The sequence below is a fragment of the Rhopalosiphum maidis genome, chromosome 4, assembly GCF_003676215.2.
Source record: "Rhopalosiphum maidis isolate BTI-1 chromosome 4, ASM367621v3, whole genome shotgun sequence".
Lineage (NCBI taxonomy): Eukaryota > Metazoa > Arthropoda > Insecta > Hemiptera > Aphididae > Rhopalosiphum > Rhopalosiphum maidis.
This window is the reverse complement of record NC_040880.1, coordinates 45,030,864-45,055,129: the sequence shown is the minus strand read 5'-3', so window position 1 is coordinate 45,055,129 and position 24,266 is coordinate 45,030,864. Positions and strand designations below refer to the sequence as shown.

Below are 24,266 nucleotides of genomic sequence, written 5' to 3'. Positions count from 1 at the left end.
AGCATAGTGTTGGCGGCGGCATTGCGCGATAGTGAGCACGTGTACCGAGAAGTACTTACGAGTTTACGACACTCGTGTTTGATACACGCCGATGTGCGGACGTTTCGATCGGGTTATTAGAAATCGTCATCTCATCACACTAGTAACAATTTATTAATATTGAATAAGTTTGGTTTATTTTGTATTTTTTCAAAGTCTGCCATCGCGTTTTCGTATTTAAAATAATTATTGTAATTACTGTGTCCATACAATGTCAACTTACGAAACGGTAACTATAGCTCCAACAGGCAAACACACATCAACGGTAAGGATTATCATTTAAAGAAGATTTTTTTTTATCTAGAATCAATTATATGTATATATTATATCAATTATATGACGCTAAATTATCGTCTTATACTCTTAATAATAATATTTGAGTTAGTTTGTGGAGGTTTTAATGGTATAATAAAAAATGTTCCTGTCACGTACGACGGATAAATCCGAATTATTGATCTCTAGTATTTTATGACTTTATGTGATAAACGTTTAAATTGGTCCTCACTAGGATTTTTGTAACTTAAATAATAAAATTGTTGCTCCTATCAGTCCTATCTGTATTTTATTAGAATTAACTCTAAAAACGTGTACATTTTAAAACTAAATTAAATAAATCCAAAACAAACGCGAAAACACTATAAATAAAAAATATAATTTTAAGTAGACAAGTATTATAAACAAATTTGCTGATATATTATTTACATTGTAATTTAAAATATTAGTACTTAATTGTTTTTATAATATTATACCTAACACTAAATTTAAATAACGGTTTTAAGTTCTAACCGACAGTATCCGGTAGTACCGAATATACCATTCAAATACACATATTATTCATATTAAATTCGACAACGGAATAAAAATTATAATATTGTAATTACCAGCAAGTGAGAAACAAACTATGTTAGACTAATATAGAGTTTAGAAAAACGTAATAATGTACATATCGTATTAAGAAATACACACACGTGGTTCGTTTTTATATGATTTATAGAATTATTAATTTGCACGATCGTCAGTCTTATTATCAGATACCGAGGGAATATATTCACATTTAACAATATGTTATGACCTTACATATATTTTATGTATTATTATGCATTAACACGTTTCGAAGAGAAACGCGTGCGTTAGATTTGTGTAATAAGTTAAGTCTACAACGCTTTAAAGATTTGTTTAATCACTAGGAAATACTCCGGATAATATTTACACATGCAATGTAATCTTTAAAATAAAACAAGGATAACTGTGTTAGAAAACTCAAAAAACAGAGTGAAAAAAAATAAGACATACTATACTATATAATATAATATATTATTATTAAACGAACAAATAGAATACCTACAAAAATATTAAAAGTCAGTTTAATGTAATACTTAATTAGTTGTTACAAACAACAGATTGAAACTAGTTTATAAATTTATTATGTACAATCAATGTACTAAAACTTTAAAACCTATAGAAGTAATGATAATTGAATCGTATTGTATGATTGCCTAGTAAAACATACCTAACTAAATCCAATCAAAGAGTGCATTATAAAATATGCCAAATAAAATCTATCTTATAGATTTAAAATAATGAATATTGAGATAACATTTGAGTATATTTTTATCAAGGTCAAAACATAAATTAATTTAAAAAAAAATAACTAAGAAATATAAACATACGTTTAGTTATTTAACATTAATTAAAAATACTGAATAGGTACCAATGGTACCATAAATAATCATAATTTATAGCTAATAATTTAAAATTATGATATTATTTTATTATGTTGTGTATTTTTAAACTTCAAAGTCATTTCAACTATAATTAAAGTTTTATTTTTACCAATATGTATTTTGGTTTAATTTTCGAAAAAAAATTAAAGACGTTGAATACGTTTTAAATATGGAACTAAAAAATTCTGTTAGTTTATGAAATGATATGTTATTTATCAATATTTTATATTAAATAAATAATTATCATTAATTTGACTTTTATGTGCATTATGCACATAAAAGTAATTGATACTGTTATAACAAAGCATAAAAAATACCGAAGCCGGTAGGTGTAAGGAGCAACTATTTGTCATACTTTAACTGGTAACGTTATACACCCATTTACCAGGAGAGTAGGTGTACTCGTATACTCATCTCAATCTCATCTTCCCAAGATAGGCTTTTTCTTCCCCAAGGGGTTTGTGGGCCAAGCTATGAAATACAATGTTTTTCTTTTTATTATCGAAGGAAAAAACATAATATATATTTTGTATAAGGTATGTATAGTGATCAGCAGCATAGTTTATTTATATACCTGTATAAGGCACCTATTATTTAGTACAGAATTATATACTTATAAATGTAATGTTGTTTGTTTGATAAATTAATTATTTTTTTTTTTTTACAGATTATTTTTTTTCACGGTCTTGGTGAATCTGGGTAATTCAAAAACATTTTATAAAGCTTTAAATATTAATAAAACTCTGATGTTTTTTCGTAGTAAAACGACTATATTGCGTTTTTGTTAAAGAAAAGGCGTAACTCTAAGATATTTATAAAACACTGTTAAACTAGAAAAATTCCTTGTAATTTTCTGAAATTTAAAGTAATATTGTGTATCTACCCTCTTAAAATTACCATCTGGGCGTTGCTTCCAATTTGTAATTATGTTTAAAAAAAAAAACAAAATACATGAAGTATTTACTTTTTCTACACCTAAAAAAATTAACAAAAATAATCTAAAAAATCTCTCAAAATTTAAGTTGTTTGAACATTATATACGAATAAATAGTTTACCTATAATAGTATCTTAGTATTTTTCTATTAATATTTTTTAGTTTATTTTTTAAATTCTATTTTATTTTTTTTTTTTTTCATAAAAATGCTTTTTTTAAAAACAATGATATTCTTATTTTTAACAAGGATTCTTGAAAATTAACATCTTTATAATATCATGTTGTGTAATTTTTGTAATTATGTTATTTTTAGGGACATTTGGTCGCAGTTATTGACGAATTTACGCAAACCAAATACCAAGATTATCTGTCCTTCTGCGTGAGTTTATTTTACAAAATATATCATATGAAAACTAGTGGCGTGTATAATGGTAAAGGGGGGGGGGTATTGCCATATTGGTATTAGATCGCTGTGGGTATTTATAAAAAAATCAATAAAAAAATATTTTTTTTTAGAAAAATTAACATATTTTATTATAGGTACTACTTTATAAATGCATTATAATTAGTACCAGTTTTATAAAAATTGTATTTTATGTTACAAAATTATATTACATAGCCACATAGATATAGTTTAGTCCCTATTGTATACTCGTATCATACACAAAATATAGAGAGTATTACCACTCTCACCACCGCAAGAAGACGGTAAATCAATAGGTTTCAGCGGTAAAAACGTGCCCACGCAAAACAAAAACATAATTAAAACGTGATTTTAGATTAAGAAGATTGCTGATTATGAATTTTTTAGGAAATGATAGAAACATTTACATCGGCATATTTTGAAATATTAGTTATTGATAGGTCACATTGGTTTAAAAATAATAAGTTTTATATGCATTTTATAACGAGCTATATATTTAGTAGAATATAAAATCCCAATAAAAACTGTCCAAAATACTGTTGTCTTTAAATCGTATAAAAAGTGTTTTTACTTTTTACTTTAGAACCACTTTGTAATGTTTTATAGTTTGTTTTTCGTAAACATGTTTAAGTCACTATATTTAATTTGTTATTACTATAATAAATATAGGTATCGTGATAACTGTACTCACTTAAACATAAACATCATTAAATCATTGCATTCGGGAGGTTTGAAATTTTTGAAATTATTATTTCATACACATATGGTCTTTTTTTCAAAGCACTTTCTATACTTCAAAATGCCTATTTTTCTGATATAGTTTAGACATATTTTTCTACTATCCTCCTCCCCATCCTTTCTATTACCTACACGAAAGTTATATATGCGTTACTGGAGAAAACTAATAATAATTTAATTTAAATCAAACACCATCAATTTGGTATATACCGTAGATCGATTGATAAATCGTTTTATTTGATTATTGTGGTAATAGTGTATATGACGATATTAATAACACATATTTTTTTTACCACCGTATTTTCAAGTCCCAAGATACCTTTGACGTTAAACAAGGGTTTTGCGATGCCCGCGTGGTTTGACTTGTCGACTTTGAATGAAGACGCGCCGGAAAACGAGTCGGAAATACTGCGTGCCGTAGACAACGTACATGCGTTATTAGACGAGGAATTGGCTAAGACGCGATTGCCGCCAAAGAAATTGTTGCTGGGTGGTTTTTCGCAAGGTGGAGCGCTGGCTCTGTACGCCGCACTTACATACCATAGACCATTAGCCGGAGTTCTGATCATGTCTTGTTGGATACCATTACACAAGACCTTCCCAGATGTGAGTCATAATAAATACTGGAAATCTAATTTCTCAAAAGCTTCTAAAATACGCTTAAAAAAGATGCTTTTGTTCACTAAAAAAAAACTTTAAAAAAAAAAATAATACAAGTTTATTCATACGTGTTTGGTGTATAAGGATAATGTGAATACTGACGAGTGACGTGTAACTTTGTGTATTAATATCGATGTTATAAATACTAGATATATTTTTGAACAATGAATTATTTATACATTTGATTCGTTTAAAACCCTATTATTGATCAATTAATAATAAATGTTTTTTTTTTAATATTTTAATAGTTATATTTAACCCTTTTTAACACGTGTATATTTTAAAATTATATTTTAATATTAAATAACATAAAAACTTAAAAGTTCTAAACATGTTTTAAAAAATGGTCCTAATATGAACAATTATTGTCTAAAATACAAAATAAAAAGTGCTTATTCTTATACAAAAACATACGTAACAACATAAGCATTGCATATACCTAGTAAACATTTTAATACATCGGAATCACAGCCCTAGTTATAAAATTATACTTGACCATCTGTACAATATATTACCGACTTAAAATAATATGTGTATTGGTATAAAAGTAGGTGAATTAAATGAATTTGTATTATATTTTATAATTATTATTACGTTTAAATCGATTTTATGGTTAATCAAAGTAGGTACATAATGTTGAGTTACACTACCTAAAAATCTGCTTTTATTAGCTAACACTTAGCTATCTGTTGATTCAGATGTTTTTCTTGTATAAAATTACTTGTAATTTTTTAAACTATACTCGTACATACCTATTACATTGAATTTTTAAATTACGAGTTACACTCAAAACTTACTATACAGCACACTTAGTTTTAAAATGCTAATTATGATTTGTTATTGTTATTACTAATAGATAATAACTTATTAGATACTAACTATTTTTACTGTATTAGATAGGTACTAATAGGATAATTTTTTTGATAATATACCTACTCTGTCTGCAAATAAATTCAAAATAAAAAACTAAAAACCTGAAATATTAAATTTATTCATTTAATATATTATGTTAATATTTTTAAAATCAATCCATTAAATTTTTATTAAAATTTCAATTATTTATGTAACTTAAAATCAAGGAATGAAGTGGACGCACAAAATAAATTTCACATCATTTCTTTTAAATTATCTTACTTTTAAAATATAACATCATTTAAAATATAATTTATACATTATTGATAACGTGACTAAATAATAGACTTAATAATAAATTATATATACTTGATTTTAGTAAAATTATTTTTGTAATATCATTAGTTACTCTTGGTTTTATAATTTTATAACAGCTAATTTATTACAGTAATGTTTTGATCGCCTATTTATTACCATCCAAGGTAAGAAGCTACTAAATTATAAATTAAATCAAAAGCCAAACTTTAATTCACTATTTATTAGTACTAGTATGATTTTTTTTAACTTATGGCCTTTTTATGAACTATAACCTTTTATGACTAGAATAATATTGTATTAATTTAATATAAACTATTGAAAAGGCTTTTGTAAAATCATATAAAATTTAAAATACAAAATAATTATATATTGAGATATATTCAACGTGACTAATGTGTAAAGACTTATAATTATAAATTAAAATACTTGTATCATATATTATGTTGATGTCAACTTTTTTTATATTATAATTGAAATAACTTGTCGAATAGATAATATTTTGGTAGTTTTGAAAATATATTTACAGTTTATAGTCACTTAGGTAATACATAATGTATTAAGTAAACAAACGATACTTACATAAAAGTATGCTTTAAAAGAAATATACAATAAGATGAAACACATATTACTTTGTTTTATTCCTAATAGTTTTCAGTAAATATTGTCAGTGAATTTTTCATATACAGAATTTCAGTTTGTATTTTATCATGATATCCAAAATCTAAATTAACTGAATTATATGAATAAAATAAAAACAAATACGCATAATATGAAGGTAAATTAGTGTATAAGTACCTATACTAAAGTATAATGTATAACTACTAAGTATTGACTGTATACACATCATCGGTCGTTGGGGGATGTCATGCATTACATAACTTCGCATAAGAATTATCGTGGCCAATTTCAGTTTTTCCACTTTATAAGACGAACAAAAAACTGTTTCGTCACAAACAATTTTGAAAATGAGTTCCAATCTGAACATTAATTAAATTTTTCTACTGTATTTTTTTGAAAAATTATTTTCACAAATAATTCATTTGAATGGCCTTAATAGTGTAATATTCACACATAAGACAATTAATTACATTCTTACTGAAAACGATATTTTAATAAAGATTCATTAGTTTGCCCTTGATAATGTAATAGATACACTTTCGATAAAATATGATAACAAATGATTAGGTAAGCTACGATTTTGATTTTATAGAGTAAACATGTCATCCTAACCTCATAACTAATAAAACAATTAAGTAATAACACGCAGTCTTACACGTTTTGAAAATAAAAATGCATCATCAATAATATCAAAATTGGTCATCACAGTTCTTTGGTAACAATACTATTGTGATGCATATTTATTTTTCTCGCACAAATCTATATGTTAAGTATATTATTTTGTATTATTAGGCGGCCACGAATAACACCAATATACCAATATTCCAATGTCATGGAACGGAAGACCCAGTAATACCTTACAAATGGGGAACAAGAACGTCAGAAATACTAAAAGAATTTACTACCAAAAGCCAATTCACTAGCTACGAAGGCTTGTTGCATCGTACAAATGAGAAAGTAAGTAAACAATCTGAATGATTCTGAAATGTTATTGCTAATTACTGACTAAGTATTTTCTATAATTCTTTTAATTCTTTGCTAAACATAAAAAGTAATATTTTGTTGTAAATTCATAAAAGATTTTAGTTACACTACTTTTTTCTATTTTTTTTTTTTTTAATGACTTTCTTTAGTTTTAAATCCTATAACTTTTGTCCTAACTATACAGTCTAGTTTTAACCAAAATAGAAAACAATAAAAATAAATAACTAGTTAAATATATTTTCAAGTTTCAATGTTTCTAAGTATCTTTAAAAAAAAAATATAACTATTTTATAAAAATATTGAAATATATACATAAAAAAATCACACAATTACAACTATAATTAAGAAACAATTTGTGTATATTTACAGGAGTTGGCAGATATAAAAACATTTATTCATAAGACTGTGACATGAACAATTTACATCGAACAGTACGAGTTAAATGGGCTTAATTACCCATAAACAGTATACCAACGTGTATATTTATAATTTAGGGAAATTGGTATTTTCTAGAACTCAATTTGATTTATGGCATATTTTGTGAATAAAATAAAGTATAGATATTTTGTGTCAAAACCAATAATCTAAGATGTTGAGACTGTTGAGTGTTAAGAAACACTTGGAGTATAATGCCTAACAAAGTACTTTACCCCAACTATAATAATGTAACACATTTTATCTTATCTCACAAAGTGTGAAAATTAATACAATCCTTTTTCATAACGTGAAATTCAATATTATTTAAATTTTAAGTTAACTTTCAACTAGGGCACCTATAAGAGAGGGTAGTTGGATCTGGAGTACAGGGACCCAATGAGATTAGAGCTTTTAATGTTTTATATTTAATACCACGGAAAATGATACACATTTTCTATTTTTTATATATGATTTTATTTTATATTATTATAAGTTTTAAATTTTATAAATATGACATAAAAGGTATATATCCACGATTTATGCAAACGTAAATTTATATACTACTATTTTAGTTGATTGAACAAATAGCATCTCTACAACTAGATCATTGCATTACGTAATACATAAAAATTAAAATCAACAAGTAGAACAAATATTTGATTTAATTAACTAATTAATGAAGAGCTTAACAGTATGTTTATGAAAATAATCAGATATCTCTTATTCATGTTGAGTTTGAAAGATAAGTTTTTCATGTTTAATATGAGAAGTTATCTATATAACTATTTAATTATTAAAGTCATTAAAATAAATATTTTAGTTTATAGTTTGAAGTATTTATTTATCATAATTGAAAAAAATCATACTCAATTAAATTACTTGTAAAATAGTCACTACAATATATACTATTGACTACTAAGAAATTATTTTATATATATTGTCCAATTTAAAAATAAATATGTATTGATACTTTAGACCAATAAATTATCAATTAACAAGAATGTAGTACAAAATACAAAATAACGTAACGGTATGGATAACGGGAAATGATTTTTACTTCATTAAGGGAAACATCGTAATGATAACGTTACAATTAAAAAAAAATACATTATATTATTTTGACATAAATATTTTTTAAGTTTTTGGACTCGTAAAATAATTGAAAAAAATGTTTCTCTATCGTATGCCTTCGAGAAAACATCTCGATCATTTTCTGGCAAATCCTACTCCCCACAACGTAATATTTATTTGATTAAGTTCCATATGTATTTTAAAATGACTATTTACCTATGTTTTTTTTTTACAAACACTCGTAGTGTTTAAAACCCAAACACACAGTTGTTCTACCTACCTATCTGGTACTGATAATAATATTATAATAGCCACGAGAAACACGTGATTTATTGCTCGTCTAAAGCGCAATCCTCATATAATATTATAATATCTATCGTATGCGCGTATATTATTATAGCGATAAACTTTGGTCAGAAAAAAGCGAGAAATAAAATATTCTCATTTGCATTTTATGATATTTTACAGCTACCGTGGAAGTATACATCGCTCGCACACCTGCTCTACATATTATTATATTATGTGCTTGTAATACTACAATATTATAGCTGTTCTATAATACACGTAAATCATTCTGACAAACGTCTAAGGTGGTTGTCGATGGAGTCTCCACAAATTCGGTGATCCTGGCGAACATTAGAGGACGGGGGCTTAAATATTCGATTACATATATAACCCCAAATTACACCCTACAAATTTAACGATACAAACATGTTTAACACTTCAATACTATATAGGTACTTAGTAAAAAGGCGTTTGTTATATAAAAAAAAATTTAACATGTATTTATTGACAAAAGTTATGACTTAAAAGAAATAGTTTTTTTTTTCTGGTTTTAAATGACTATAATTACCTAATTAATAAATATTATAATCATGCATATCCTACAGTATTTATTTTTCATAAACATTTATTATTATTAATATTAAACTTATTACTACGAAGTATATTTTTGTTTTTATTATAAAATAAAAAATATTATTATTTATAAGATGTAGACAATCATACAGGTATATTATATACGTTTTATTATAATTTAAGGCTGACACTTTTACAATGACCAATATTTGACACATCCTTAATCATTTAGGTGTTGGTTAAAAACATTGTTAACCTAAATAAAATATATAAACTATGTATTTAAATATAATTATAATTACACACAGCTTACAAAATAATAAATATTATTATAATAGTTGATAAAGTTACAAGTAAAATATAACCTTAGAGTTCTCGGTATATAAAAATTAAAAGTCTGGTTATTGAAGTTACAAAGTACCAATCTAAAACCATTAACCCAGCTAAAGATTTACAAAACTTTTAAAAGTCTACAACATATGTTTTGAACTATATATAATATATAACTGGTATACATTTTAGTCTTTACTCATACATAGAGCAGTTCATCTCTCCAGAACCTGTGTTCTACCATGCGTAATTAAATATAAACTTTGATAACCCCTAAAATAATGACGTTGGTTTAAGTAATAATGCAATACTCAAAACTTATCTGAGCATGCCTTAACCCTCTTAAAATTGTTTTCGTATCAACGTGATGATAAGAACGTCTGTTAAAGGAAGTGTTGGTTAAATACATCACGAAATTGCGTAAATAATGATTTTATTAATTACGGCTATAATATCGTCGTTCAATGTTTTTGTTTAAGTACCTACCTAATCACTTACTATTTTAAGAAAACTACACTAGAAAGTAAAAGTTCTATTTAATGCATGAAACTTATATTGTGATAGGAAGTTACTAAGTATTACAAAAGCATAATTGATTCCTACAATATTGAGCTAATAAATTAAAACAAATAATATGAAGATATTTCGATAAACGCGTGGAATGGGCCGAGGAGAAAAAAAATCTTAATGATTTTTTTTATTTGTTATTAGTTATTAATGTTCTAATAAATTATAAGTAATATAATAATGAAATATGTTTTATTTTCAATTTTCATTGTTTTACTTTGTAATTGTCTTTCATAAACAAATGTATTGATGATACTTAAGAAATATTTTGATATTGAAATATTATAAAATATTTCACAATATACGATATATATAATATAAACATTCTATGTGTACGTTTATAATTATTGTTACAACGTACAAAGAAGAACACTAACATGAGAAAGCACAAAAGACCAAAGAGACGAGGTGTTATACAGTATACAGAACCTATATTAAATAATGATACCTACTTTCGTTAACTATTGCTACAGTTAAAGAAGTATTTAACCTTTTTGTAGAAAATAATTCTTAGTAAAAATTGTTCTATCAGTCGAAACCGATTACATTTAATAAAACAAATCAAAGTGGATCTTTATATTATAAATAGAACATATTTTATAAAATATTATATAAAAAACAACCACTTACAGTGAGTTGACCTCTGACGCATTTTTGTGTAAAATAAAAATGTTTATTATATTCAAACGGGTCACAGACAACAAAAATAGAACAAAAATGACAGTGATGTGTTTTTTTTTTTTTGTAATACTATTCTTCACTATGATATAAACAAAATATAATAGTAGCAACAGCCAGCAGTAACGCAATGCCCAAAGCTTTAACGTGGAGAATTCCCCAAAGACATTTATCCGGCGGCGGCAATATAGGAACATTTGTGTTTGCCGCTTGCACCGTTGGTCGAAATTTATGTTATTGCTCGTCGTCGTTCGTTTTCGCAAAATTCCGACCAACGCAATTTCGCTGTGTGTACCTGTCGTTCTGATTTATGCCACTGCTTGCGTCCCAAAAACGCTTATTTGTAGTTTTAGTTTATTTTTTTTTTCAGTCACCTATCAATTTCGATCCGTGAAAAAGTATTTATGTAAACAACCGAAATCGTTTTGACTTTATGCATAAATACAGATTAAATAACACTATATCTACGCAACATCAACGCAATCATTTACCGCGTATTATTTTAATTTAGGTTCGCCTCACTAGAGACAAATGATAAAAATTAAAAGAGACAAAAAGTTGCTTACCGATTCATCATGCCACTAGTATCCCAGATTAAAATTAAAATAAAGAGATATAAATAATTAAACTGGTGTTGTCTATGTATAATATATTTAATTTATAGAAAAATTATGTATAGAATATATTATAATTAATCACGAAACTCATGCATACCTCGCATAATATAATGATATAATGAACGTGGTAAGAAGAGAGATTTAAAAAATAGTTTTTAATTTTGAGTCTTCATCCAACAGCTAATTTATTTATCCAAAAAAACATACTCTTTTCAGAAAAAATTCTATTTAGTGTTCATAATGATTTTACTAGAAAACCATAATTTCAAGTTGTAGCTACATCACTAGACCGCAGAACTAAAGAAATAGCATTTTTTAACTGTAACACAATGTTGGTATATTTTATTTTTTAATGAAAAGATAATTTTTATTATCGATACTTATTCTTTGTTTGAAATCGATAAAATAGGAACGTAAGTGAAAAATATGTCACAAGTTTGGCTATAGCGTTCATCATGAACACACGTACACTGCATCGTATCGTATTTCTTCCGTTATCGCTGTGCGCGCTCATTAGTAATTTATTACGGTCACTATATTGGCTAATAGTTCCAATTTTATAATAACATAATTATGATGAACAACGTTCAAAAAACTGGTCCCGCTTTGCCGCGTACACCAAAGTTTCGATTGAGAAACCTCATAAAAAGGTACGCAGCCCACCGCAATGTCACAACAGCCAACTCTACGGACACACGCGAAACAATTGCTGCCACGAACCTAAATGCGTAAAGTGTAGTGGTAATCACCCCACGAACGAGTGCTCCAAAGACCGCCATAGTCCGCCCAAATGCGCCCTTTGCACAAAGGAACACACTGCAAATTTCAAGGGATGCAGGGATTACAAAGCTACTTTCAAAAAAACAGTCCCAAGAGTCCGTCCAGCCAAGAACTCTGATTCCAACGCCCAGTAAAACCAAACATACGGAAGCCACAAAAATTAAATTATCACACACGGAGAATAATATCGCCGACACTATATCAACTTTTATTTCAAACTTAAACTCATTAATTGGTCCCCTTATCTACCTCCTCACGTCAGTCCTAAACGCACTTAAAGCTAATAGCAGTATTCCATAATTTATCTCTTTTCCTTTTATCATTATATTTATAAATATCCTCCTTAACTCTATTCAAAAACAATGTCAAATTGTATTCCTAATAACAATCTCAATTATTTTACCAAAATATTAATTATTTATTATCAATATTACTTATGTCATAAATATGTTACTTATAATTTTTAAAATTATCAAAATACTTGTAATAACACCCAATGTGTTGAAACATTTTAAGTTATAATAAATGAAAAAAATTAATGTCATAAAACTATGAATCATACTTCTATTATTTTTAATTTAAATTTAATTGTATCTTCTATATATTATACAATAAAAAAAATATTATGTTTATTACTGTCTAAAAATATTATATATTTATTTTTTACAAATAGAATATTGTATTAAAATGCACCTTTCAATATCATGGTATTTTAAAAATAATAAACATGATTTACGGATATAAAAATAATTAAAAATAATATTTTATTTTCATACCACATAAATATTAATATAATAATGGTCTTTTTTTTTAGTTTACGATTAAAGTTAAAAATAAAAGCGATGAATATCAAAATAAATACACATGTAGTTTTAAATGCAACATTTCATTTTTTTTTCTTATTAAATAAAAGCCGCTTGTTTTTTAGTCTGGACAAGATTATTATGAATTTATTACAAAAGGGTTTTTTTGCTACAGCAAAAAAAAAGTGGCAAACCCAAAATTAAGCTTTTCGTAGATAAGAATAACTATGGACCTGCGTTAATTAAGGGCCAGCGTCGGTGTTTCTGTTAATTATTTTATTTTATTATTATTATTTTAATTTTTTTTTTTTTTTTTTGTAGCCTGTTTGAAATACATAGTAAAAACTCGGTCTCTGTAACTTAATTTTAACCTTTGAAATACACAAAATTTTTTTTTAAAAATGATAGCATAGTCGGAAACCGCGTTTTGTAATGAAATAATAAATATAAATATAAAACTTCCTCCGTTGTTCTCTCCCGACCACGGGGAAATACCAGTGCACTATAATATAATGAATTTAGGGCTAATTTCACTTTTTCTGGTGTTGAAATTAATTTTTCAGAACCCACAAAACAGTATTGGCATAAATCCGCAAAATTTTTATATTGTGCGTTTTGAACGAAACTGATGATGAAGCCTGCATATAAATAAATTTGTTAGCGGCACCAAAATCTCCCTCTTTTGTTCAATTTTTTCATATTTTTTATTTTCTCTTTATTTTTTGTGCTTATCAATCTTCAAACTAACCAACCAACATCTCTTCGAAACATTTTTATTAATCATCTGTTCATAACATTTTAGATTCTGAACGGAGTAATGAATATATTTTTTTATTATTATAATAATAAAATTAAATATTACAATATGTGAATTTTATTTGTTATAGTTTTAAAATCGATGATAATCTCTTAACTATAGATCAAAATATCAAATACTATAATATAATATGTCAACTAATATTTATGATACAATAGTTTGCCAAGCGTACTCAATTTTTCATATTACTATATTGTAAATTGCAATACATTTACTCCAATTCTGATTTCGAAATTGTTTAAATAAACTCAGTAAAGACCATATTTTAAAATCCTTAAGAATATGTATAGGTATTATTTAATGATAACCCCTTTTTTTAATATCTGTAAAAACATACAAAATATTTATCGTAAATTTAACAAAAATAATTTGTTTATTAAGTCCTAAAACTGTATAATAGTTTACTTATAGAACATTATTATATTTCGGGTAAATACATTTTATTTTTTAAAATATCAAATTCGTAATTAGATATATGTATTTCAAAGGTTCATAGAAATGTATAATTTAGATATGATAATTAAAATAATATATTAGTATAATTTACAGATAAAAAATGTTTTTTAAATTATAGAATTACTATTAAAAATAGTTGCATGATTTAAAGTTAAATTATATTTTGTAGTTTGTATTCCTCCTGCCGTAGCTATCCTAGACAGTTATTTCCAATTATCTGATACAATTAGACTTAAAATAATTTTATTTTTGATATAAAAACATATTTATAAATTCAATACAGGTTTAACAAGTATGGACTTCTGAAGACAAACTATGATTACGATAATGCATAGAGTACAAAATAATTTCATGCACTATCACGCTAAAAACGTTTCTAAATACACTTATCTTGGTCGTATAAAATCTTTGATAAAATGTATCTGCTTTCTATAACAATGTGAGATTATAAAATGTGTAATTAATACTCGTAATATAGAATAGGTACCCACAATTAATATAATATTTTCTCTTTGTTCAAGCAATGAGTTTTAATCAGTCCGCTCATTAAGAATCTATTTAAAAACTTTAAATGCTTTTTAAAAGACACAAAGACATGGAAATACTGAACAATATCCATAAAGTTCACTCATTCTCTTCACAAAAAAAAACCAAAGAAAAAAACTATTTTTACGAAACTGTACAAACATTTTAATTTAAGAGTGCAATAATATAGGACAAATAATAACTAACTTTTTTCGTTAAACAAAATATTTTTCTTACTAAAAAAAAATTTATATTTTTAATTCTGTTTATAAATAAATATTCGAAACATTCTTATATTAACACTTTAAGTTGGGTGACATGAAATCATTGTAAAGTTTACTTACATAGTTATATTTTACTGTTTTTTTTTTTTTACAAAGATATTTAAATAAGAGACGGCTGCTATGTTTTTTTCCAATTTTTCCTGTATTTCTTTTTCAATTTAAAACTTTGTCAAGCTTTTCACTTAAAAAATATTTCAAATTAAATTATAAATATTATTAAATCCAAATAGTAACTGCAAAAATATACAACAACAAAACTCGCGAATATAGTTCCATAAAACCGTACATTTGTAAATGAAATCTACTTAAAATTGAATTGAACTTTTACGACTCAAATCGTATATCTTATTCTCTTGTAGAAAACGTTATAAATCACTATTGTGTATTATAAATACACATTATTAATTTATACACTGACAATTGTATTGTTTTAAATTGTTTTAAAATGTCACACATGATTAATTATGTTATGGCTATCACTTTTAAAGAAAAAAGGGAACTATATGGTCGTGTTATAAGTGTGTTATAATGAAGTATTACATCAAATATAAGTTAATAAGAACTCCGAGTATATTTTACTATTATTAAAAAAAAATACTCTATTTTTTTATTATTATTTTTTTAGTATGATATTCTAAATCAATGGAGACTGATATTAGGTACATAATTACGTATTTACATCGGTTACAATCGGAACCAATGAAAATTTAAACTCAATTAAAAATAAAAATATTATTAATTTATACCTATTATTTATTTAAATAAGTATTATAATTTTAAGTAATAAGATAAATTTGTGTAAAAAAAAAACCAACTAAAAATTTAGAAATTATAAGTACTTAAATAATTGTCTAAAATACATAATAGAAAATATAGTGATATAATACATTTATCCATGATTATAAATTTCTTCTAAAAATAACATTTTAATAAATTAATATAACCACCACTAAGTAATTGTCATTTTTGTATAAGAACATAAAATTTTTACCTTTAACTTAGGGTAAAGGGTATTATAGATAATAAGCTTGATTTAACAACCCCTTTTCTGTAGTGTACCTAATGTGTAAACGAACATAAAAGTAAACAAAGCCAATAGTAAGTCCCCACTTGCCTAGAGTTTTTATTCTCGTTAAACAAGAGTCATTGCTAATTAACCCACTAGTACATATCCGCAAAATCTATAAAGGAAAAATGACTTAAATAAAAATAAATAATAAGTCTCTTACAGCGATAAACAAATATTTTGAGTTAATCAAAACTAAATAACATTTAGGTAGTTTTTAAAAACTATTACATTTTTTCTATAGTTATCTTAAAATTAAAATTTCGACAGCTTATATATGTTAAAAATGTATCATATTTAATGATCCAAAATATTAATTGATATCTAATGGAGAATAACTAATCGTGTATTGACGTATCGCTATTAGCTTTATATTGTAATTAAATTATAATGGAATATTTATGTTTAGATTTGTATTTTATAAAATATTTATTTAACTGATATCGATTTGTAGGTATGTAATTATTCATTTTGTTAAAACATCCATTGGTGAGTTTATTTAAAACAACATTGATAAGTTCGTTATAAAATAGAAATAAAAAAAATAGTTAATTTGGCCAGACTTACTTATTAAGTTTGGCATAATTTTGGAAGTAATTAAGTAAGTAAGTAAATAAGTAAGTTTTTAACCTTCTGACTTGTTAAGGTTTAGCAATAAGGTATTTTGGACGAAACTTCGAACACGTCAATTATTAGCTCCCGAGTGGTGCAAACTTTATTTTAAAATGATTCAATGTGAAACTCTAGCTATGGTGAATTTTACGAATGTATATCCTTTACGAATCGCTCTTCAGTAAATTAACTTTTGGTGCACCAAAAGGCTAATGAGTGTCTAACTAATGCTAATGGTTTAATACGGTATTGGTTCATTTGTACAATTATTGTTAGTTATTATGGACAGCCGTGTAAGTATTGATTAGTATATTATTCAAAAAGCTTATAATATTTCAAACCTTATTTTCATATTAAGATTTTTATTTTTTTTATAAAACGTAACTTATACGTAATTTATAACGATTTAAAGAGCTGTAGTAGATTTGGGTAGAATGATTTAAACAAATAACATTATTTTATATGCATTAAGTAAAAAATATATACAGATTTTCAAGGAAGGAAAGTAGATGAATATTCCAACCACTTAATCCGTTTCTCCAGTCAACCAACAACGTTCAATATGCTATACAAACTAATGACGGCGGTTGGTTGTACGTAATGCACTATAACGTTGAAACGTTTTAGAGATTTGGGTACTATATACCACAGAAGGAAACAAACAGGCGGTGGATATTAACTTGCTCACCGCCACCAACCGTTCACCGCTTGACAACGATGGTTCCGTAATTAGCTCAGACCGACCGTAGAAAATGCAAAATAAGAATCGTTTAAAACGAGAGACGCCAAAAAGTGGGAACGTCAGTGATGGCCACGGAGAAAGGTTTTAAAGCTGCTAGCTTTTATATACATACATACATTCATATAATAATGTCCTTTCGGTTGAGTTCTAATTCAGTAATGAAGTTTAGACGCATAAAACTGGCCGACCGAAAAGAAACTTGATTACGCGCGCCTGAAGAAAATCCCCACCGCTGCTACCAATTTCCATCGTCATCATTTTCGTATAGTGAAATACTCGTGGCAAGCCAATTTTATGTTTGTCCCGTCCATCAAACCGAGACCAATAATGTCTTCATCTTCAGTTTAACGTTCAGGCCACGACAGGTCAAATGAATGACTAATAAATTGAATTATTCCTATCACGTGATTCTTCAGGGAATTTCCCATTGACCGGATAAACAAACGTAATATCATGCGCAAATCTTTATTGTACGAGATCAAAAACAGGATAAAATAATAAGATAATCATTTTTTATCAACAAAAGTGTAAGGCTAAATAAACCAAATGTATAATTATGTAATACGTACCTATGTAGAAATGTGCGTTTGTATGTGCACTGTAAAAGCTCTTTTGCAAGTTTAATTAGAAAACTTTCGTCCTTCTTAATATTCAGTGAGATTTCAACAGACGACAGTTAAAAAGGGAGTGAGAGATGGATAAGACTTACGAAATTTTGCTGACGCGAAACGTGATGAATACATTTCTGTAGAAACGGAAGCTGGTCCGAACAAATTAATAACTTACAGAGGTTGAGGTGAAAATCAGAAGAATAAAGACCGTCTAATATATATATATACATATAATATTGCTATGATTTTAAATAAATCTGGTCATTAAAACATTGATAGTAATATTAATAATAATAAATATTTTTTTTTAACGATTTATAAATGATTATATTATCATACACGAAATGGATTATCACGAAAATACAATGTTTTGATTTGAATAAAAATATGAAAATGAAAGTATATAATATGTTATTATAATAAGTAAAAAATGCAACACTATATACAAATATTTAAATATGTTACTCGGAAACAATATTAAAACATTGCAAAATATTTAGGTATATAATTATTTTCTATCAACAGTTTTTAAAAAATACAAAAAAATGAGGTAACAACCAAAACAACTTTTTTTCTTTGCAGATATTTCTAGGCGCCTATAACTTTAATTGTGTTAAAATAAACTTAATCAATTTTATAAGAACTAAAGATGTAGATGCAATGTGCATATAATTTATACGTTTTATTTACATAATATATGAAGAATTTAATTGATATTCTATAACTAATCGATAAAAAAATGTATTATTTCAAAATAGTTTTATGATATATATATATATATATATTACTCTTAACTTTATACTTAATCAACTTAAAATAAAATAATTTAATTAAATAATTTCAAAACACTAACTAGGACAGGAAGATTTTATTGTATGTACCTACTTACGTTATTTATTTTTAACCAAAAACTAATTTAAAAATAAGTATTTCAATACCAATTATTGAGTAAGTTTTTAGTAGAGCAGTGTTTAATTAATATTATAATTCTAATAAAAGTATAAATCATACTTCCCAACATTAGTTTTATACATGAATAGCTTCTCTTAATTATTAAAATAGATTTTTGTGTGTTTTAATAAATATTTTGAATTTACCCTCAACTTCTACTTTACAATTACTAAATCCTTCATGCACGGTTTATTGCATTCATAAAATATCAAAATTATTATAATAAAATCTTTTTTTAAGTAAAATCCTATTATGTACCTATTTATCAAAAAAATTACATGTCGTATAAAATATTCCAATATTAATTATTATTACAATAATAATGTTTCTTGTAAATAATCAATTCAAATAATTTCCAAGCACATGTATAAAAAAAACAACAACAGTTATTCAAGAAATGTATTTTACTGAGCTTACGAGTAAATGTATATATAAGCAAATAAAATATTGTTTATAATGTATGCGTTTTGTGTTTAACGTGTGAAGTATAAAAACTTCAAAGTTCAAATAAACCACTGCGAGTTCTGATTAAGTGAAAAACTTTTAAGATATTACAAAAAACCGCTAAATATAAAAACAGCGTTAACACTTCTAAGGTGAAAAAAATATATATTTAAAAAAATCCATGCAATAGGAACTTTTTGAATATCGTTATCGCATCATTATTCACGCTTTACGCTCTTCGGATTCGTTGTAACACGGTTATTAAATTCGAACGACAGTCTAAACTTTTCCCTAAACTTTTTTTTTCCCCATCGTTGCTGCCATTGCCGATATAGAGTTCACTTGGTGTCGCACAATTATCGGTTTAACGGTTCAACGGGCCCAAGTTGAATGGGATGGAGTAAACGATAGAAATACGGAAAAGATTTAAAAAAATAAAATTTACACGAGTAATGATTTATATTGTTTATAAGCATATAAATTTAATGATGGAAGAAAAAAACATTTAAAATATCGAATTACACAAATATTATATAATTATACAATTCAATGTATTTTAATTGTCCGAAATCAATAATAAATAATATAAACAAATAAATAGAGAGGACAATTTTGATAAATTAATAATTTTAATATACACTCTACAAGTTATTCACAATCACAAGTGTGATTTGTTTTATCTTATTTAAACTTTTAGACTTTTAATAACAAAAATGTATTTAAATAGTATAAATACACTTGTTGTCTTGTAATTGATGAAAACTTTAATTTTCTTCCTTTATGTATTATTTTTATTTAATTACAATATTAAAATATTATTTTACCATAATATCAAAATTATCTGTAATTTATTTGTTTTTTATAACATAGAGATCAAACCATAAAAATGTCTAATATTTATTTTCGACAAATAATATTTAAGCCTATTACAGCCTATTATTTTAATTTCGAGTCTTGAAAAAAAGCCAATCTTTACACCTTATTTTTAGCTAAACGTTTCAAAAACTTTAAAAGTAGAATTTATGCTGAATATTTTTTTAATATCTTCTAATTATTAAAATCTAATATATTATCAATAATATTATAAGCTATATTTAGACACATTAAACTTAACCAGTGTTAAAGATTATTATCTTTAATATATATGTATTAATGTCTTAGAAACTATTCGGTTTAACTTTGATTTAGATTCATAAACATTTTTAAAAAAATTGTAGGCAATTCGGCCTGATAATGTATAGTTAAAAAATCTGATTTTTAGTTAAAAAAAGAATTTTGAAGCACTGTAAGAAACTTCGTACATGGAATGAAAATCTATATACTTAAAAATATAGTCTTTAAGACTTAAAACTATTTTTAAGAACACATAAAGCTAAAATTTTTTAAAAATTTAAAAAATGAATGTCGATGAGAATGTGTATAATGAATCATCCTTTGTATTATTTAATACCTACATACAACTGTACTTTAGTATCTAAATACCTACGTATAGGTTGTTGTTTAATTATATATTTATATATATATTATCTGTTGTATATTATTCTATACAATATCAGTATACTTAGTGAGCATTGTTTATACTTATGATTAAATATTTATCATTTATATCGTAAGTATTTAATAAAATAACCTAACAGAAAAAAAAATATTTTTCATTCTTCAGTTTTTCAATAAACCACAAATATATAATACTAATAACTCTTCCTTCTTAAAAAAAAGTGCTATTATAATCGTTTTTTTTTTTTTTTTTTGGTTCAAAATTAAACCTTCTCTGTCTTCTCATTATTTCGTACAACACGGTTCCACCTTCACCGCACGGTAGAAAAATAATGAAATCTTGTTCTGTCAACAACAACGAATTTCCCGAGGGCATAAGAATATAATATTTCCTTGGACCCAACAACTACCATACACCTCAATAGCCATCTCCAAATGCATTTTCTAAAGTGAGTGCTTTACGGACTTTTGAAATTGATTATATTTCATTTATAAGAAATTCAAAAATGTAATTTAATTTGATTTAATTTAAAACACTTTTAAGACTTTATACTTCTCTTTGAAAGTATAAAAAATTCGCTTAAATACTAATCGTGATTAATAAAAATCAGTATTTATAATTATCCATAATGCGTTTTTTAGTTGATGTGCTCGTTTATTTTATACATACAAATTAAACAGTTATGTATTGCCTATTTTTCACTAAAATCAAATAAATATTTAATTTTCATAATTTTACTAAGCAATACACAGCTATATAATATTATTATAAATTAATATGATGAGATAACTATACTAACAATGACTTGCAGTTACAACGATTAACTCTTAGTTTAATAGGTACACAAATTATGTAAAAACTGCAGAGTGAACCTTTAAAAAATAAATACTATTTTTTTTTTAACTAGATATTTACCTATATTTATACAGATTACAATTTTATTTTCTATTTTTATGGTTATTATTTTTAAGTATTTTTCATTTTAGAATAACACATTTTTAATTTTATAATTCGAACCAGAATATTAATCAGAAAATTCTATTAAATAAAAATTGAATTTCAAACGAGTATCCAATTAGTTGTAAGTATTTAAAGTTAAATAAGCGGAGTTGAGTGGCCAAAATCCTCGCAAATTGTTTTTCACTATACTCTAATATCAAAACTTAAAATCCACATTATACTAATTAACTAATTTAAAATTATATTTAAATTATTAGTGAAATATTATGGATTGAAATATACAATTAAAAATGTATGATATCATTCAAAGAGTAAAAACTTTTAAAAAAGAATAGCAAATATATATATATTTTGCTTTGTAACTACTCTAAAGTATTAGAAATATATTTCAAAATAAAACGAGTGTTTACCTTTTAAAAGTATCGTCTTGTATAATAATAATGTTTCGGTTAATTTGCTATCATTAACGTTAGTGATATAGTTAGTCGCAAACACATTTATCTCCCTGCAGGATAATAATGTAAACACGCGGGTCGTCGTAACGATTCAGTTTCTGAAACACGGTGCCACGAATACCATGAAATACTATGAAAATGTTCGTGTACACCATAAAATAAGTACTGTAAGTAGGTATCATAGAAGAGATCGAGAGGACCAGAACGCTGCTCGGCCATTGGATACGCGATGGTTGGTCGAAGGATGTGAAATGTGATCGTATATAATAAGATACTGGCAGAGTGAGTAGTAGCAAAACGGTATTAATGTTGTACGTAATTCGGGTCGATTATTATTACGAATGTGTATGACGGCAGCGTTGGCGACGTATTATTATGTTACACAGGTACAACCGGAGGAATATTATTATATTATATGGTCTAACCGATCGGAGAGCAGTTTTTGGCACGCAGCGAATAAACTATACGAAAAACTGTGCAACGGCAGCTCGTATTTAGGTACGATAAACACCTCCTGGACACACATAATATATAGAATATACCTACGCATCAGCTGCCGGACCAGAAGATTCGTCGGAATATTCACGCTTAATTAAGACGGGGAGTGCGCGAACAAACGATATAGAACGATTATAACGACAACGACGACGACGTATAACCTTTTGTGCACACACGTCCTGTATATACATAATTATTGCTTAAATACATAGATATTATATATCCAGTAAACATTGCGTCCTCGTGATCACTACCTATATAATATAATACGCCTAAAACTCTACAATAATATTACAATAATATACACGGCATCGCCGCCGATGACGCTATACGAACCATGCGATCCAGTGTCGGTGATGAAATTAAATTCAATTCACAGAGGGGTTGCGATGTTTGCCTCTGCGAACAATATCAACACTGATGAACGCTGTTATTATTATTATCGGGCGACGGCAACCGGACGGCCAAAGTTTACCTCGACCGTAATCAGCGAGGGTCAACCTCCTACACGTGGTGATTTTACGCGACCGCGGCAATCGTGCTAACCGTATATAAACGCAGCGGCTGTTTCGAAATAAAGTTTCGTTGTGATAACGACAAACTTTTGACCACTGGACTTACTGCAGTGTACACGTATATCGTTCGTCTATTCAACGCATGTTTAAAAAAAACAACACCGTTTGTGGACAATATATCAATATATTATGGCTTTGCGTCGGAAAATTGGCCCAGTTGTGAGGACAGTTGTGTTATTCCAACATGCATATTGATTCTTTTAGCAGTCGTTTACGATCGATTTCAATGCTTATAATAAAAATAAATTACAGACACAATAATGTTTAAAAAAAAAAGCTATAAAACGATTATTACCAATCCACATGACTTGTTTTTCGATATTTCATGTTTTTATTTTCTATTTTGACTAAGCCCCTCC

At 26.2% G+C, this 24,266-nt stretch overlaps 2 protein-coding genes across 3 annotated transcripts in view; one reads left to right on the top strand and one right to left on the bottom strand.

Moving 5' to 3' along the window:
- The window catches only part of LOC113556294 (protein O-mannosyl-transferase TMTC2-like), a 252,297-nt gene that overhangs the window by 199,255 nt on the left and 28,776 nt on the right, over positions 1-24,266 (bottom strand). The window lies entirely within an intron of this gene.
- LOC113556295 (acyl-protein thioesterase 2-like) lies at positions 33-7,875 on the top strand. The gene is made up of 6 exons (XM_026961151.1): positions 33-304; positions 2,431-2,462; positions 3,012-3,077; positions 4,169-4,466; positions 7,101-7,265; positions 7,662-7,875. The coding sequence occupies exons 1-6, from the start codon at positions 251-253 to the stop codon at positions 7,704-7,706; spliced, it is 660 nt and encodes a 219-aa protein (XP_026816952.1). The 5' UTR covers positions 33-250; the 3' UTR covers positions 7,707-7,875.